At 38.7% G+C, this 20006-nt stretch overlaps 1 protein-coding gene across 3 annotated transcripts; it reads right to left on the bottom strand.

The window, feature by feature from the left end:
• Positions 1 to 2236: 2236 nt before the first annotated feature.
• mpz (myelin protein zero) lies at positions 2237 to 19166 on the bottom strand. Of its 3 annotated transcripts, none has more exons than XM_017699152.2 (6): positions 18973 to 19161; positions 16633 to 16796; positions 12082 to 12295; positions 11223 to 11352; positions 10829 to 10874; positions 2237 to 3105 (listed from the first exon to the last, which is right to left on the bottom strand). In XM_017699152.2, exons 1-6 carry the CDS (start codon positions 19016 to 19018, stop codon positions 3088 to 3090), a joined length of 618 nt encoding a protein of 205 aa, XP_017554641.1. In that variant the 5' UTR covers positions 19019 to 19161; the 3' UTR covers positions 2237 to 3087. The 3 variants fall into 3 exon arrangements, with proteins under 3 accessions (XP_017554641.1, XP_037386717.1, XP_037386718.1); XM_037530820.1 differs by lacking the exon at positions 2237 to 3105 and adding an exon at positions 4041 to 5533 and having other exon boundaries at positions 18973 to 19166; XM_037530821.1 differs by lacking the exon at positions 2237 to 3105 and adding an exon at positions 5700 to 5918 and having other exon boundaries at positions 18973 to 19165.
• Between the last annotated feature and the right edge of the window lie 840 nt (positions 19167 to 20006).

The following is a 20006-nucleotide window of genomic DNA, read 5'->3' as shown; positions in this document are numbered from 1 at the left end:
ACTCCTTATAACATCATCATGAATGGGCTGAGCCACTTACTGTAGTCCAAATAGGATACATGTAAACAAGACATCATAAGAATTGTGAACTCAAAACTGCTTCGACCCTTTGAAAGTGTTTACACTGAGCAAAAGGCACTGACTTTTACTGGAATATCATTCTAAATGAAGGACAGCAGCTTGTTTTTTTAGCTGCTATAAAGAGCTCTTGGCTGACAGAAAGCAAGCAACAGCACATTTATCATGGCTTTTCTTACTCATGTTCTGTCTTTGCTTGCAACACATGGAAGCAGTTCTTGGTGGTACCAAAAGCAACTTTTAGGGACTTCACCTGCTCTAATAAAAACCAGGATGTATGTCACGTGTTGCCATTTTTATAAACAAGTTGTGATTGTAAACATTGTAAACAGGTCATGTTTTTTTCTGGAGGGAAACCGCAGGAAAATTGTGCTTTGTATACATGGCACATCATCAACAGATGTTTTAAAGAAAAGAAAAACAGAGTTTTAAAGAACATTTAAAGAATTTTGATCCACTTCTTCAGACAGGTGTCCTTTAAAGGGAAATTCTGTTTTGGAAATTTCAGCATGAATCAGTCATTGAGATGTGAACATTGTCATTTAGAGTGGCTGGATGTGAAATAGTTCACTGTGGAGAAGCTTACCAACTCTTTTCTTTCCAATGGTGGTGATGGGAACCAAGGGTTGAGATGTTGCAAATATAACCAAATATAGTCAATTTAGTTACTGTGAAAAGTGAAAATACATGTCTTTAAATCTAACATTGATAAACAGAAAATAGTGGTAAATTCAAATCAAGAATTTTTCTTTTTAAGCCAAAAACATTAGCTCAAAGCTACTGTAAAACAAAGTCTCAGGCATCAAGCGGTGTATTTTTAACCATTATGTGTATTAACTTCCTGTAAGAAAGCTTAAACGCTCAGGCAACTGGTTCCTAATACCACTGTAAACAGTTCTGACTTGGTAAGTTTACCAAGAACAGAGCATTTCACATCAAACCACTCTAAATGGATTGTGTTTACATCTCAAGGATTTAATTATAAAATTTAAAAATTGATTAAATTCTTCTTCAAGCTGTTTTTTTATCCCTACCAGACTGACCTGAAATCACACCAATGATACAGCACAAAATGGATGGAGGAAAGAAAACAGAGAAAGGTCACTTCTGATTTTATTGATGTTTTTCCTTAAATGACTACAATTTTTAACTTGAGATTTATTTTACTTTTTACAACACATTTTACAGAACAAAAAAATCTCTAATAGCCTAGTTATGTTAACATCAAAATAAACCTAAAAAATTATTAGAAACTGTGAATGGCATATGAGGGAAAAGGTTGTTATCAGAAAATCTATAGCAATACATGTACATGTACACGATACATACAACATGGAAACTGTCCTGTATTTTAATGTAGTTTTAATGGAGGGAAGCATGTGGCTGTTTATGTTCTAGTCTGAGATGCATAAAAAGCATCTAACTTTCAAAACTTTTGATGTTTAGCAACAACTACAATTCCCAGAAGCATCGTAAAGTTCTGGAGTGAATTCAGTGCCTTCAATATTCCAAATCAGAACCCTTCCATAACTCACAGTGGGTTTTAGGGACCAAGACTTGGCCTTAGAAACATATCTTGTGTGATTGAGGAGTTTAAAGGACTTTTGGCTTTGACTTTTCACTCAGATATGACTTGACGCCAAGTCTTTGTGTCATTTTATGAACATCTGAACTATGCTAACTCACTAACTTAACCATTACTTCCTCTCCCAGTGGGAGTACTTCCTGAAGCTTAGCATGCTAACACCCTGATCTAGAAAAACATGCATAAAAACAGCCATATGAGTCCTACCATGTCAGTCAAAACAAAGTGCAGATATAAATATCATTAAATACAATTACATTTCCGCTTCCCACACAAAGTCCAGTGTACTATTGCACTAGCATTAGCTAAATACAGTGACCAATTTTTCCACTGCTGCTTCTAGGTTTTGTTCTTATTTCGACGGGTTACAGACGTGTTGTCGGACAAGAAACGTATGTACACAAACACGTGAAAAAAAAAAAACATCTTTCGCAGTCAGCAGAGAGCTAGGTATATTAGCTTTTTGGCTTTGTCGTCGTCAGGACGATGAGGCCGAATGAGAGTTTCCTGTTGAGGGCAGTAGGTGGCAGGAGTGAGCAGTGCATCCAGCAGGAGTGAGGGATGAAAGAGGGAGAGGAGAAGAGTGCAGGGGCAATTTTGTGAAAGGAGGAGTGATGGGAAAACCACAATGGCTTGATGAAGTGAATGAGTGAGAAATGTGTGGAGATTTTAAAAATGAAAAAACTCACCTCAGGACAATGTAGACAGAGAGTGAATGAAGGAGAGGAAGAGAGAGGAGGGACTTTACTGCATATATATAGTCCAAAAATTCTAAAGTCTGAGATCACTTGTGATACTTCAAATATGCTTTAATGACTGTGCCCACTCAATTCCACAAGTTTGTGCAGCAAAGCCAAGCTTATTTTTCCCCTGATAATTCAAGGTTTAAATGAGAAAAGTATCAGGTTTTTTAATGTATCCTCAGACTTTTAGACACATATATGTATATACACACGCAGTATTCCCCACTCTCTGCTAGCTTGTGTTTTGCATGTCTATACACATTTGTATGTTCACACACTCTGCCAGCAGTTTCAACGTCATTCTGGGGGTTCAGTCACTGCAGTCAGAGCAGCATACACATGGTAACACACACAGACACACACTCCTCCCTACGTCATGGGTGCAGCTGTGGGTCTGCTGCGTTACACCCTGACTGAACCAAAAATACCTTCATCCCCACAGCGAGAGAGAGACACGGGTCTTTTTTTAGTGGTGCGCATGGATTTAAGATTCGTTCTGCAGATGGAAGCAGCTCTAGAGTGAGGTGTGGGCTGAAAAAAACAATCACATGGAACATTTGAAGACAGAATGTATTTTCTCAGATTGGACATGGGCAGGGATTTCACTGCAGACAGGGTGTTTATCTATTTCGCATGTTCTTTGTGTGTTTAGCCCTTAACGAATGATGAGGGTGGGAGGGGTTACTTTGAAGGGCCAGCCTACAATGGAAGAGGATGTGATGTCATAGCACCAGTGGATCGATTATGAGAGGTGAAGCACAAATTAGAAAGGTTTAGAGGAAAACGGAGACAGAGGTAGAGAAAGACAAAGAAGGGGGGGGAGAAAAGAAGAAAGAAACATTTAATATAGAATGTCCAGAGCAGTCCATAAAGGATAAAGAGCCCTCTGAAGTTGTGTGTCATTCTGCGGTCAGCATCAAACCCTTATTAGGAACTCTGAGCCTAAGCTATGGGAAAAATGAATGGGGTTTTAAAAAAATCACCACTGTCACACACAGTGGAAAAATTCCACACCTGAAACATTTTATCCTGTCAGATCCTTTGAATTATAAGGTCAGTCAGCTGTTGAAACACAAATAATGCTACATATGTGCTGCAAGCGAGCTATCGCTCCTGTGCACTGAAATGACATTACATGAAAGTAAGTCTATTACTATTATTACGCTATTACTATTAACAACAATGAGTCTATTACTACTATCACACTGTTACATAACACCAGCTACAGCTGCTAACATTTGAAAAAGCTACTAACAAATTTGACAAAGCTTTCTGGTTTTTGGTGGGTATTTTGGTGAGGTCGCCAATTCAGTGCACAGCAGTGTTAGCTTGCATGTAGCAACAGTCATATTTCGGGCTCCTTAATGACATCTCGATTCAGAGGATCCGTGTGACATCCAGAGGAAAAATGTCCGTACAGCAAAACAGCTTGGGAACATTTTTTTAACCACAGGAAACGCTAGCAGCAGTCATTTTTCCCATAGAGGAAACCAGCTTAGACCTCAAGTTCCTTATATAGGCATGACACTAACTACAGATTAAGGACAAGACAGAGGTCTATAGATGGGGAAAGAGTCCCCTCAAAGACCTACACAAAAGTAAGAAATATGACAGGAAAATGGTAGTGTTTGTGCTTGTGAATGTGTTTGAAGATGTATATTGTGGGGGTTGCACTAGAGATTATCCAGACAGAGATTGATTATCCATTGAATGAATCAGAGAGAGAGAGAGAGAGAAAGCGAGAGAGAGAGAGAGAGAGAGAGAAATGGCAGAATAATTATACGCTTCACCATTCTGCCTTCCCAACTGCAGTGTGTGCATGAGTATGAGTTGTGCTACCGTTTCTCTTTTACTCAAGTCTTGATAGATTTCTCCATTTTTGATGTTGTATGGGTTTATACAGTAGTCAGTGATACTGGGCTCCTTAGTGTTTACAGTACCAAACTGCACCATAACTAGATGTCTTATTTTGGGCCAGTGCAAATGTGTTGCCTGTTGTACAAACTCTACCCTCTTTTTCACACCATGGTGGCATTTATAAATCTCAGTTCTGAAAGAGGGTGATAGCATAGAGTGTTGGTGAACCTACTATTATTCCAATAGAACTAACAGTAAACATGTCAACAGAGAGCACCCCTTGCTGCAACACTCAAGGCTACTGCACACCAGAGATGTGGCGCTGCACAGCATAGCGTAGTGGATAGTACAACTATACTGCATAGAATGTATCACAGTGAAAGTGCTCAAAGTTCATTTCATACTCTGTTTGTATAGATCTAATGCAACTTCCAACATCAGTGAATTTCTCAAAAAACGCTTCACAAACTTGCCATTTTCAAGCTAGCTGAAAACAGATTAGGCTAGGGACATTAGCGAAGGTGAACATAGAAGCTTAGCATTTGTCTATTTATCTTAAAAATTTTAGGTGCAGCTACGTTGCCTGCTAATGTCACATGCTATTGATTTTTGTCTTGTGATTCCGGGTTTAATTTTACATAGTTGTAGAAAACGTGAGTGGAGAGCTGTGGAGCTCAGCAACAGTGTGACCCTTCATTAAACAATGGTGTCAAATGTTTGAATGCTGCACACAGCATGTCTGGTGTGTGGTAGCCTTTGGAATGAAGCTTGAGATCTATTTTGAATTGTATTGTGACATTTTTAGAACGTAATGACGTGATAGAGTTCTCAAACATTTGCATACTTGTGTGAATTATGTTCAGGCCAAATTAGTTTTCACTCCATTCCTCTCTCCTTCTCCACCTCATCAAGACCTATTCTACCACCCCTCCTCCTCACCCTTATTCCGTCCCTCGCTCGCTCAGCGGAGAGTGATTTTGTGGCCAAGGTTGGAGAGGGTGGAGAGAAGGGCAGCAGACCTACTCTTGGCCTTCTCTCCTCCTTCTCCTCCTGCGGTCTGCTCTTGTTTCATGAGCTCCAGCTCGATAGTCATAAGGACCCTGTCCTCCCTGGCCTGCTTGCCCTGAGCTGTGGGCAGGTGCTTGGCCCCCTTGCCCTGCAGCTCTAGCTCTCTGCTCCCCAACCCCTATTTCTTTTCCCTGCGAGACTCCTGCTTCTTCTTCTCGGATGCTGCCGCCTTCTGCTTGGCCGGGTCCACCAGAACAGAAGCCTGGGGAGAGAGAGGGAGCGTGGGGAGGGGAGGATAGAGTCACTATGGCAGGAGTGAGAGGGAGAGAGAAAGAGAGAGAGAGAAAGAGAGAGGGTAGAGAAAGAAAAAGTTGAGAATGAGAGTCAGAGGATAAGTAAGAGAAAGGAAGAGCAAAAGAAGAGAAACAGTGAAAAGAGTGCAAGAGAGAGAGAGAGAGAGAGAAAGAGAGCAAAAGAAGAGAAGGTGTTTGTTAGGTTTGGTGAGGTGGTGAAGATTAACAGAACTGCAGAAGGAGTACGAGGTAGTCTTCGTTATGGAAGCAAGAGAGAAGAAGAAAGAGGTGGAAAAGAGGAAAAAAGCAAACGAGCAGTTAGAAGGAGAGGTAAACGAGGGGAACTTTCGGTGTCTGGAAGGGAGGACAAAACAGGAAGCCGTCAGTCAGTCAGAGAGAGAGTGACAGCATGACAATCACAGCACCTACACACACGAGAACCCTCATACACCTGCCTCCTAAGCCTTCTCAATATATGGAGGCTTTTTACATAATAATATTACAGCAGTAGATATCATTAGTACAGTAAGACTAATTGACCTGTCCATGCTTGGAGGTACTGTTGTAGCTAGCTTAGACAAGAGAACGTTGGCAAAACTCTCATTCACAACTCAGTTTATTTTGTACAGGCCTTGACCCAGTCATTTATATTGTCACTTTACCGGCTCCAGGTAGCAAAGTTAACATAACCTCTACACCTCTATTGTAGCATGGTTGGCAGTACTCTAACCGCAAGTTTACATTAGTCACTAGTGTTGCCTGTATTTTGTCTCTTGTGGGTGTATTCAAGGCTGCTCTTTTGTTCACATGTGGGTGGACTGTGTCCAGCTTCTGAAAATGTAAAAATGTCTACTATGTGTATTACTGTTTTGTTTAAAATATAAACATTAGATATACATTTAGTTTATCTGTTTCTCATAAAGTTTTGTGGTACTGTTGGGAACAGGAACAAAACTGGGAGGAACCTAAAGTTCTGAATTAAAATCTCTACTCGATTTTTCTCTTGTCGGCCCATCACCATGCGCTTGTAACTTCATGCTAAATCGCAGCCACAAATCACCTACTCTCACTGTAAATCACTGGTCGCCTGTTGCTGTCGCCTGCTATCATGACCATAGGTCAAGGGATTTGCTGACAACATTTTCCTTGTTGTACTTTACAGCAACTACACAAAGACAGTAATGTAACTAAGATCTTATAGGCTCCAGTGCAAAGAATAATTAATCCTGCTCGTTATTGTTATTTCTCAAACAAGTTCATGCTCTCAAGGGCTTGCTAACTGTTGAGGTATGTTAAGAAACTGAATCATTCTTTGACTCATGGGTGTGTAATTGTGTCAATATCTATATGAGGAGCCCAATAAACATTTTAGCTAGTCCAGTAGGCCCCAGTGTGATTGCTCCCCCTGTCCCTCCATTAGCTAGTGCTGCATACTGAAATCCTGACAAGTCAAGGGATAATTTAATCATGGATGCTGCTGCAACTGTAGGGCAGGGTGAGAAAACAAAAAGAAAATGGAAACATCTACTTCCGATTTGTCTATACAGTGTGAAGTTATACAAACACACCCACACACACACACACACACATCTAAAACACTTCTCCCTCAGGGTCGTGGGGGGTGCTGGAGCCTATTCCAGCTGTCATCGGGCGGAAGGCAGGATTATACCCTGGACAGGTTGCGCCAGTCCATCGCAGGGCAGACAAACACAGTCACTCACACACTCATACCTAGGGGCAATTTAGCACGTCCAGTTGACCTAACTGCATGTCTTTGGACAGTGGGAGGAAACCGGAGAACCCGGAGGAAACCCACGCAGACACAGGGAGAACATGCAAACTCCACACAGAAAGGACCCTGATCGTCTGGCCGGGGAATCGAACCCTGGCTGTGAGGTGACAGCGCTACCCACCGTGCCACCGTGCTGCGTTATACATGCATACTAAATAAATAAATAAATAAATAAATAAATAAAATAAAGACTCTTCACCTATTTTGACAAAACAGAGTTGCCATTTCTCATGATGCAGCAAGAGATTTTTGCAAAGTTTATCCAATCAAGCAGCTGCTACAAAAGAGTGCATTTTTAAATGCGGAGCATGGCTAGGTCAATTATGGCCCTTTATAAGTATTAGGAGTGACTCTCAGTTTTGTTTTTAGTGATGTCAAGTTGGTATTTTCTAGTCTGCTGAAGCATTGCTGCAGCTACATTAGGGCCATTCTGTTTGAAAAGAAATTCATCCAGAGTACTTGCCTCAAACATTAGTTGGTCATATATATTCAAAGTTCTCTCTCTGTGATCAATGTAAAACTGATGCTAAAAGTCAATGGAAATTATTCCCAGCCTACAGTGCTCCTCAGTCAACTGACATAGATTGGACTTCAGCAGACAGAGAGGGTGAAAAAGAAAGAAAGAGGGGGAAAAGAAAGAAATGTTGACTGAAGCTGACAGGAGGCAATACATATAGACAATGGGGTGAAGGTGGAGAAGGTAGGTGGACAGATAGATAGATGGATAGATGAATAGATAGGTACATAGATAGAGAGAGAGATAGACTGCAAAGGAAGACAGGTATCATTTATAGAGTTCTTTAAAACTCTTTCAGTCTAGTTTGATTTTTTTCCCCCGTAAGTACAGCATATGAGAGAGGTAGTGTGTTGGCTGTAGATGATTACATGGTTAGTATTTATACTGAGCAATAAATGGCAATCATAAAATCCAACAGCGTCTTAATGTGCACCTGCAGAGAGGAGAGAGAGAGCGTGGAAATGAAGAAGACACCCAAAAAGAGACAGATAAATGAGGAAAGCGAGAGATGAAGGCATGGAGAAGTGCAAATGAGAAACAGAGACAGACAGCGAGGATGCGTGTGTGTGTGTGTGTGTGTGTGTGTGTGTGTGTGTGGTATGTTAAACTCCATTTGAATGCCAGCTTATTACATTATAACAAAATAACTGGATATGTACTAGGAAAGAAATCTTTCTTCTTGTGACTCTCAGGTACTGTAATTATTCTATTTTCAGTTACCTGACCTGGATAGATACATATTAAAAAGCCTGGAATTTGTGCATGTAAAGAAGAAATCAGTACTCCTAATGGCTGAATAGGCCTAATTATATGCAAATTAACCAATGTTATCTTTCTCATCCTATCCAAGTGCCCTTAAAAAATCCTTGTACAAGCTGAGAATGTTGGGACAGCAGGTAAAAAAATACAGAAAGAAGTGATTTAGAAATGGACTTCTATAGGCATTGAATTGAAAACAAAAAAGGGATATTTCATATTTTGCCTTACCAAATAGAAATATAAAACTGTAAATATATGTAAATTTGATGCCTGCAACACAGTTTGTGGAATGATCAAAACACTGTTTTGTAACTTTCTAAGGGTAAACAGGTGAATAGGTTAACAGGTGATGCTATGATAATTGGGTATACAAGGAGCATTCACGTAAGGCTCAAGGAATTTAGGGATTTCACCATGTACAGTCCATAACACCTCTACTGTATAATAAATATAACCACATGGACTTGGACTTCATAAAATCATAAAAGTCAGTAAACACCGTTCATTGCTGCTTCTAAAAATGCAAGTTAAGACACGGAAGCCATATATGAACAAAATCCAGAAATGCCGCCAACTTCTCTGGGCTAAAGCTCCTCTAAAATAGACTGACGTAAAGTGGAGTCCACTGTTCAGACTGTTTTTGGAGATAATGGAAGTTGTGCTCAAGCGCTGAGTTTGAAACTCACTATTTTTGGTGCGTGTTTGTTACAATGGCATGGGTAACTTACAAAGTAGAAATATCTACTTTTTGCTGTCCCCTCCTATCCCTGTTCTGTGACAGGCCATTTTTGTAATGTAGGATACTTCCAAGTGGTGAGTTGGTGAGTGCATGTTAAAAAATACAGCTGGCAATCACAGTGGAGAACAACCACTGAGGTAGACCACAGGTTCCCAGCTGTGGTCCTGGAAAACCACTGGACTGCACACAATGGTATTTTTCTGCTGTAACCCACTTCAACTCAAGAATGGCTTGCTAATGAACTGATTAAGTTGGATCAGAGTGCTGGAAGCAGGAAAACACTCTGGTGTACAGGCCAAGAGGTACCCTAAGGTCCAGGGTTGGGAACCACTGAGGTAGACATTGAGTTTTACCTACTGTCTCAGGTTAATAACCTGGAAAGCAGCCTTTGAGAAAAACTATTTTGTGTTTCCAGGACATGCCAAAACTTCTGGAATGACACTGGAAATAACCTCATATGCATGCTGTCAAATACCTTGATTGACAGGTCTAGCGAACAAAGAAATGTAGCGACTAGAGCAGGGGCTTTGTGCTGCTGAGCAGACTATATTGAAATAAATGGAGGAGGTTCAAACTTATCTAAGCATTTAAATAAAATTAATGTCAACTTAAAAGATTTAGACAACTTATCTAACTTAGTAGTTACTAACTAGTAGCTAGCATCTTTTACAGTAATACTCATGCACAAAAATATGAGGTGCCTGCAAGTGATAAATGAAAATTCTTGGCCTAAAACCAAAACTGATAACTGTAAAAAGCAGACAATAAATAAAAAGTCTGCAAATAATAAAATTACTATCAAAATTTATAGTAAAAAAAAAAATTAATTTACTTACTGGCAACAATACGTGCCACGAAATGCTTTCAAAGCAAACCAATGAATAGCATTATTTTTTAAATTGTTCTATGTATACTGGAACTGTTGTTTTAATTTTTTCATTATTTCAAAAACTACCGTGCTAAACCTACAGTGTTAGTATGCTAGCAAGAACCTCCCTGTCTGCTTGTTTTGCCATATTCTGCATATTGAGTAGGATGTTGTGTTTTCAAATGGCCTTAATCCTGTAAAGAACATAGAATTTGTTAACCTCTTGATACTTGACAGACGATTATTTCTTGATTTTACTGTCATTAAATTATTTGTAAAATCTTTGTTTATTCAAAATGTTTTTCTCTTTTAGGTAAAAAAAAAAGCGAATGTTCAGTTCATCACTGTAAATTTCAGTAAATTTTCAGTTCATCCCTAGCATGTACATATTTCTTTGTTGCTCATGTATACTACAAATACATTCAAAATATTCTCCTAAAAGGTTGAGTGAGTGAAGAGGTGAGCAGAAGAGAGGAGCAGATCTTTAAAGAAGCCAAAGCAGACTTGGTTATTTGTAGGTGAGGTGGTGTATGTGCGTGTGTGGGTGTGTTTGGAAGATGTAAGTGTGTGTTAGCAGGTGAGCACTTGCCTGTCTTTGCTGTGCTTCTTTTCCTTTGCCTTTCTTGCCATGTTTGCTGAGGGAACAGAAACACAAATAATTTAGCGTGAGTGCTGCAGCCCTCTGGTGGTCGGGGGAGTGAACTGCTTGCTAGCTCTTTGGCTTAACCACATTGCCAGCTTGAAAAGGCAATAGTGGCCCAGCCTTGGCCTAGGCACAGACATGTGTGGGTGCATTGTGGCTAGACAAAGGATGTGCCTTGGCCTTGCTGAAAGTGTGCATGTGGATATTCTTTTGTTTATGTAAAACCTGAGGGGACTTGGGCAAGGTCTTGATGAGGGTATGTGCCTGTACATTTATATGTGTGTCTATGCCAGGTAGAGGTTCGGGACGTGCTTGAGGAAGCAAACATTCCCAGACTGACCTCACGCTCAGGTCGAAGACGCGTCTGGCCACAAGGAAACGCATCAGATAGTAAATAGCCACCACAAGAATCAGCAAACCCAAAACCACCCCAATGATCGCTCCTGTTATCACTCCGGCCTGGATTGGAACTGTGGAGAGAGAGAGAGAGAGAGAGAGAGAGAGAGAGAGAGGATGGTAAGATGAAAACTGAAATGATCAGCAAGAGATATTACTGGAGAATTTATAATACAGGTGCATGATATATTATTCTCCAATAAATGGAAAAACTGAAATATTATTCTTATTGGTCTGATACTGGAATTTTGCAAACCATTATTTTAGCACCTTATTTGGTGCTAAACAATTCATGGCATTCATGCTTTTCAATTAAATAAAATGGATAGCATAGTGGTTAACACCATCATCCTAAACATGGAAGACCACTTTCATTCCCCAATCACAGATAAGAACACCATGAGTACACCAAAAAGACTCCTTGGGTAAGACGTCTAGCATTATATTCAGCTGCCACCATAAGTGGCTCTGGAAGTCTGGTAAACAACATAAAATACACAGCTTAATTTAAAATTGTACAATAATCATCATGCCTAATTTAGCTGTGGCAAGGCTATGTAAAATTAACCAATAGTCTGTCAGAGCTTAAACCTGTCATATGCTCACTGCTCTTTATATATGGATTTATAGCGTAAAGTTAAAAATATTGATCAGTTATTGGTCTTTGTATTGACCATAAACTGTCAATTATCTCTTGATTTATTGGCCCACAAATTCCATATCAGTGCATCCCTGCATTATAGTCTTTCACTGGAGACACAGCAGTGAAAACAATAATGATGATGACAATGATAACTTCTTACTTTTCTCGAATACCAGAAGTCGTACACTGGAGGGACGGCCCACTATGTCGGGAGGGTTCTTGGCATCACAGGTGAAGGTTCCGTTGTCACTAAAGTCAAGATTCCGGATCAGGATAGATCCATCACGGCGAGGAGGGTTCCCCACAAACTCCAGGCGGTCCCGGAATGGCCCCTTATTATCCACATAGGGAGCTCCACCCGTGTAATGGAAAATCTGACCAATCACATACATGTCAATAGACCACAGAGTTGACAATATCATACATAAATGTATTAATACACAGTTGCATGCGAAAGTTTGGCATCAATAGTCGAATGACATTTTGTTGATTTTCTAAGCAAATAAACTTGATAAAATGAAACTGTGCATTAAAATTTACAGAAAAATGCCATAAGTTATCATAGACCCATTGGCACAGAGTCTCAGGTTTCGGAACACTGTTTAATCCAAAATCATTCCTGTAATTCATCTACCAAGAAATATTTGGAAATGTAGCTCAGCTCCTAAGCAACTCCTTGACACTAACAATAAACGTCAGTTGTTTTTGACATACCACTATAGCATTCATTCTCACTAGGTTCATGATAACTAAGTTTGTATAACATTCAACAATGAGCCAACACTTTATGACTGCTCACAGATGAAGCAAATGACTTTGATTATCTTGTAACAACAGCGCACATCAAGGTCTGGGATATATTAAACAGTATCTGAACTGTTGGTCCTCATAGCTGATGTGTTGGATGCAAGAGAAATGGGCAAGCATGAAGACCTGAGTGACTTTTCCAAGGACCAAATCATTATGGCCAGACATCTGGATCAGAGCATCTCCAAAATGACAAGGCATGAGGGGTGCTCCCAGTGAGCAGTGGTAGGTACCTACCAGACAGTGGTCTGAGGATACACAAAGCACAAACCGGCGACAGGGCTCATTGATCTACGGCTGTTCCACGTAAATTTCTACAGAAAAGAAGCATCTTCATGTGTATACTAAGGATCAAATATATATATATGGTCGAGGCTCATTTGTGCTGAAAATATGCGTGTCAAAATTATAATCGGGCAGTGAATGTGTTGTAATTGATTTCTGCAGTTAGCCAATTATTCAAATGGCCATGAAAACAGTTTCTTAGATCAGAGTAAAGTGTAGAAATTTGATTAAGAAATCTGATAAAGAGAGCTGGATTTCCACCCATTAAACGGGTTTTTCAGTGCATGCATACTCTTTCTCTGATTTCTTTCAGTTTTCTCAGTCTGAGCATGTGCAAAAACACAGTACCAGTACCAGCACTACAGTACCAGAAAATAAGCAAGTAGCATTTAAAACAGCACCCATGAAACTGCAACACAACAATTTTAGAGCAATGCTGTAACCGACATCATGTTTGACAAAGTGATTCTTGATCAAATTAAATCACTCTATATTTCTACATGATGTACAAGTGCATGTAAATATGCTGATCGAGCTAATGACAAAATCTGATCGACTGCAGTTATCAGATTAGTAAGTGCATGTAAACACATTTATTGTTTAGATTTTCCAGGTACAGTAGCTTAGCTTCTCTGCGTCTATGTGTTCTAAATCATGTAGCCCTGCCTTTGTTCATCTTGCACGGAATACTACATTTTGTGCTGAGGTAAAAATGGTTCTGATTGCTCACAACGACTGCCCCATCATTCACCTTTGTGGAGTTCATGTTTATTTTTACGTAATATCGTGATCTAAATGACATCAGTGTTCCTGCATTAAATAAATGAAGATCTGGAAGCATTTTGAGCAGCTAAGAGAGGTTTTTTGGCATGTATTTACCAAGGTGAGTTTAGGGATAACTCCAGTCCAGTGTTCATTAGCACACTGGCTTAGCATCTTCCGTTGTAAACTAAAGAAGCACATGTCAGGTATCAAACTTGTCTTGGATAATCAACTGCAAGCAATAAATTATGTTAATTAGATTTTTCCGCCAAATGATTCCATATCTAGTCTACAGTGCTGCATTTGTTGAGCAACCTCATATTTTACATTTACATACACATGCACAGGATCAAATGAATTATGCTGTTCCTAAGAAAAATACCTATTTAAAATTATACATTTTCACCAAGTTATTCAGTGTATTTGCAATAGAAAAAACAAGTTATCTTTGTTGAATCCATTTGGCCCCAGTCTGTTTTTATTAAGGAGTGTTCCAATTGTATGTGCCTGGGAATATTTAAAAAATTTCAATATAGATTTTAATGCAAAAAATCTGTTTTACATACTCTAAGTAATAAATGTTGATTACATTAATTTGGAATTGCATTGCTTTTTTACATGTGAAGTATTTCCTTTAGGTGCTCCAGTCAAGAGTTAAAAAATTTAATCTCTTTGACTGTTATTTTACTTTATGTGTAAACACCTACTTATATATTTATGGCATTTGGCTGACGCTCTTATCCAGACAATTTGATTGTTTTACACAGGGAGGCCAAGGTGGTGTTAGGAGTCTTGCCCAAGGACTCTTATTGGTATAGTGTAGGGTGCTTACCCAGGCAGGGGATTGAACCCCAATCTACAGCGTAGAAGGCAGAGGTGTTACCCACTACACTAACCAACCACCTAATGTTTCACAGTGCAGTTCATCAACATGCGCTTGAGTTATTGTTTGCCAAAAATGCCACAAACATAATCAGCTAAGACAGGGTGCACAAGTAGAATCAATGGTTCACTCATTAGCTTTTTAATAAAACTTATTTAAAAACTAATTTAAAGTGTAAGGTTGGGAGGGTGTTCTAGGTTCTAAGAGAATAAAAAAGAATAATTGATGGGACTGCATTGGTAAGACTTATTCTAAATGTGTATTATTACTTTATTATTATTAAAATGACCTAAATCATGGGACATGATTGTTGTTTGGGGACCAATATTTTTCATTTTTATACCAGTATATTTATCAGAAAACATGTATGCTTTGTCCATATATTATAATTTAGTTATTGCTATAAAGTCAGTTTCTGTCTGCTTTTGGTGGCCCTGATCAACCCTTACAAAAAACAACACTTTCATGGAAAACTAGTTTTACAAAATGATTACTTAATGGTGCACTACGTTTTCTTTCTCAAATTAAACAATGTACACTGTCAGATATAAAGGTACCATGCAGGTACATGATTTGTTCATCAAGGTACAAACAATGTAAGTGTACCCTTAAAGGTGCAACAGTGGTTTTGAGGTCCAACTGTGTACCTTACATAAGTTTTTCCTAGTGGAAAAGTAGACATTTGTATCTTTTTATAAACTAATGTTTTAAAACAGAACAATAAAATAAAAGCGTGGAGACGAGACGGGGTGTGTGGAGTACATATCATTTCAATGAATTATGGTACAATTATGTTCCCTGACTAAAGGTACTGAAACGTACCCCTGAGGGTACCACCACAGTGACAAAAAGGGTACTGCCCCAGTGACAGTGTCGTACCTTTTTTTCTGAGAGTGTAGCATAACTGTTAGAAAGGAAAAAAACACACTAAAATATGGTGTGTGTGCACTGATGTGAGTCACCTTGGAAAGCCTGAAGTAGTTTAAAAGTCAAAGACATCAGGTCAGCGTTTTCATCATACATATTTAGGTAATAACGTCATGCATGGGCTCAAAAGAAGATCCATATGCTTTATCAACTTTTGACTTAATTCTCTTTGAATATTCTTTTCAACTCACAATCATCAGATTCATCAAGGGGTCCAAAGCACAACCAAAGTCACAATGTTATTCCGCGTGTTGCATGCAATTATTCATTTCCACCAGAGATCTAAATCCCCTGAATTTACATAATGAATTAATTAGATGACCCTTATTAGTCCCACAACAGGGAAATTTCACCTTTGCATTTAACCATCCATGAAGTGAAACACCACATACACTCTAGTAAGCACACACACACACACACACACACACACACACACACACACACACACACACACACACACACACTAGGGGGCAGTGAGCACACTTGCCCGGAGCAGCGGGCAGCCCAATCTGCAGCGCCCGGGGAGCAATTGGGGGGTTAGGTGTCTTGCTCAAGGACACCTCAGATATGTGCTGTCGGCTCTGGGGATCGAACTGGCGACCTTCCGGTCACGGGGCTGGATCCCTAACCTCCAGCCCATGACTGCCCCTGATAAAACAGATCATTTAAATCAAAGTAACATGGTAAACTAAAAAATGTTTTTGATTTGATAGCTTCATAAAGACTATTTCAGCTTCTACTTATGTACTTTTCGTTACAATAGAAAACCTTTATTTTGTTGCAGTAATGTGGTTTTGAACACTTAACTAACCCAGGGATGCCATTAAATGTATGTGTGTTTGTGCATGTGAATAATGCATAGGCCACAAAGATGCTGCTTCTTGTTGCTTATGGTCTGAAGCTTCAAAGGAAGCTTGAACATGTGCTGAAATACTGTTCAAAATATGAAAGGCATGCTTGAATATGAAGTTAGATGACGTCTCAGGTCTGTCTGATCTGCAGCTCTAGGAGAATTTGTGATGAGAGTGTGAGAGTGTGTGGACATACTGAGATGCTGTCTTTGGCCCCATCTGGTCTGTAGCTCCAGGAGAAGGTGACATCTTCAGAAGTCCACCGCCAGGAGAAGAAAGAACAGGACAGCCGGACATCTGAGCCCACAAGAGCATGCCTCTCCCAGCCTGTGTATACCACTATAGCCTCTGACTGAGGTGCTGAAACAAATACACAGCATGGATTTAATCATCTCAATCATTAAAGCGCACATTAAAACTTTTTTTTAACTACTCAACATGTATACAGTCATATGGAGAATTGTATGGATTTTCTGAATGAACACATCCAATACAGGAAACTTAAATACGGCTAATACATAATGTGCATAATTTCTGTTTATTCAACATATTGGAAAAAGTATTTAAAATACAAAACATGTACTTGTTAACTTTTGCACAGAGCACATTTATGTTTTATCTGACATTCACCATCAACATTTCTTGAAGAATGCACCAATAGAAATGGTCCAAAATTAGTTACATTACATTTACCTACATTCACATTCAAATGAGTTTTTTTCCCTTTCTCTATAAAGCTATCTTTCTGGAGATAAAAGGTTTCGCTCTGACAGCGATAATATAGTTAAAGGACAAAACTGTCAATTAACAAATAAATAAATTATATCATAATCAGTTAAAGTCCTCATTACTGTTCTGTTATGCAGAAGAACTCAACCCTGATTACATTGATTAAAGCTGCAGTTCAGAGAACAGTAAACAAGCCACTGGAGGAGTGACAGTATGAATCTAAGGCCACTGCAGGTTTTATGTTCTTTAAAAAAGACAAAAACATCAGTGCTAACTTGGCTCTTTAATCACCTCTGACATTCTCACATTAATTATGCAGACTCGTGCATAATTAACATGTAAGAGATTTTAAAGGAATATTTGCCTATGTTCAAAAATCTCACCAGACAAGTGATAACAATGAACAAGTATATTCCATTTGACACAGATAGCTTTCTCAAATATAAATAACAAATTAATCTGAAATTAATCTGTAATTATGAAAACTGCTTAAATTCATACATTTTATTAGAAAGACAACTGTTTATTTCAAATTAAACTGAGACTCGTTTAGATTAGCATAATCAAGTAATATAGTTACATTCGTCAAGTTGCATATATTATAAAGTTAAATCGATGGCAAATGCAATCACACCAATTATAGTTAATAAAAGATATTAAGTGAATCTAATGGTTAAAAGTAAGACTGTCTCTCCATTAAAACACTGTTCAGTATAATTGGATTTAAGGCACTTTGTGTTTACGTATAGTTTTCAGAACATACAGATCAAACTGTATTTTTCATTACATATATTTCTTATTTGCAAGATCCATTTATTCCATTATTTTATAATGATCATAATTCCAAAACTAAGCAGTGAGAAAGCAAAAGAAGGTATTATGATATAAGATCAATCAAAATTCTATGAGTAACCATAAAGACTTTTAATTTGCACCTCACAAACCTACATATGTTAATGAAGCTGCAGTGATTTTTACGTACTCATGATCATAAAACCCATAAAAGCCATAATGTGATCATGAATATCCACATAAGTCACTAGGGTCAGAGACACTGAACACCTGCTGTGATTACATATATTATTAAAGATGATGGATGATCTGGCTCTTCATAACAGTTCTATTCCTGATAGAGTTCATAATTATCCAATATCCAATATCCAAAAAAATCCAATGCAAAAACAAAGTTCATATTAGCAGTTAAACCAAACTCTGGAAGAAAAATGCTAGATAGTGATCTAATCAAATATTTAATTGACTAAGTAAAAAACAGAACACAAAGTACTCATTTGTAACTTATAGATTTCCTGCAATAATCTCAGATCTGACAAGACAAGACCAATCCAATACAGTTAACCATGTTTTAGTAGTTTCCGCCTGAGCAAAGTGAATTTATAATTAGCATGAAAATTTTAACAATATGTCAAATAAACTAAATCATGGTTATGGCAAGCAAGTCATATTAAAGTAAAGAGAAATGCATTTTATTCATATTATATATATATATATATATATATATATATATATATATATATATATATATATATATATATATATATATATATATAATATGAATAAATAAATAAAATCTGTATTCATTTGGAACATGACCTTTGCTAAATAAATAGGCTCAAACACACAAAGTCACAACAATTTTTAGTCACAAGCTTAAAAGTTTAAAGGAAGGAAAATTAAACTAAGGCAAAAAACTAATGAATCATTAGTTATGTTCATTAAAAGTGAATTAAGTGTATTATTATATATGTTACGTTTAATTCACATAAAAAGAAAAGTTCCGAAAAGTTACCTGCACCGAGCAGCACCGCAGCTGTGAGCACCAGTAGAGTTAGCATGGCTTCCGTCTGACGTTCCCGCCGGGCAGCTTGTGGAGGAGCAGAGACCAGGAGGACCAGGGATAAGGAGAGAGGAGGAGAAATGTAGGGATGGAGGGAGTGAGGTCGAGGGGCATGTGGATGAGTGAACGCAGTTTATACCCAACCACACCCCTGAGCCAGGCCCAGCCCTGGGACCACTTTATTGTTTCTTTCATTCTTCATCCATCCATCACTCTCCTCCTTCTCTTTCTCCACCCCTAGGCCAGGCCCTGCCCTAGTACCACTTTCTCTCCTCTTTCATTCTCCATCCATCACTCTCCCTCTCTCTCTCTCTCTCTCTCTCTCTCTCCCCACCCCTCGTTCAGCCTTATGACAGCTGATCTTCTCTCTTTCTCATTCCATCTACTCCTTTTCAAAAAAAAGTGCATCCAATAACATTCGAAGACAAGATATTATAGAGAACAACCTTAAACAACCCCTTTACTCTCGCTCATGCTCTCTCGCGCTCTCTCTCTTCCCTTTTTAATAAAGAAATGATGTCCATTTGACAAGACAAGACTGCAATTTAAAAAGGCTAAAGTGAGACAGATAAAAAGGCTTAGTTAAATGAGTCTGGGCCAGTGTAAAGTCAGGCGTGTGCGCATATGTCTACGAGTCAGTGAGTGGGAGAGGATATGTACGGCTTGCTTTTAATTGACACATCATTATATCTCCTCTCTTGATGTCAGCACCAGCAGAGCAGGACTCATCTTTAATCCATGCCGTTTCATGTCACAAAAGCCATTATAGAGTGAACCTTTTAAATAATAAAATCACTGCAGAGAAGTAGCAGATGACAATAACCTAATGTCCTTTATAGTGCACGGGAGAATCCATACATACGAACCTACAATGCAAATATGAATCACAATCAGAATACATGTGAATCTACAGTGCAAATAGAAATGACAGAACAACAGTAAAGTCTTCTACAGTTATATGCAAGTTTGGGCTCCCTGGTTTACAT

The sequence above is a fragment of the Pygocentrus nattereri genome, chromosome 19 (genome assembly GCF_015220715.1).
Source record: "Pygocentrus nattereri isolate fPygNat1 chromosome 19, fPygNat1.pri, whole genome shotgun sequence".
Classification (NCBI taxonomy): domain Eukaryota; kingdom Metazoa; phylum Chordata; class Actinopteri; order Characiformes; family Serrasalmidae; genus Pygocentrus; species Pygocentrus nattereri.
This window is presented reverse-complemented; position numbering and strand designations above follow the sequence as displayed.

Coding starts and splice junctions, on each gene's coding strand:
- mpz (XM_037530820.1), bottom strand. CDS start 19,018: ATGCTAACTCTACTGGTGCTCACAGCTGCGGTGCTGCTCGGTGCAG. Junction 11,353..12,081: donor ACTTCTGGTATTCGAGAAAA/GTAAGAAGTTAT, acceptor CTCTCTCCACAG/TTCCAATCCAGGCCGGAGTG. Junction 10,875..11,222: donor GTCTTCGACCTGAGCGTGAG/GTCAGTCTGGGA, acceptor CTGTTCCCTCAG/CAAACATGGCAAGAAAGGCA.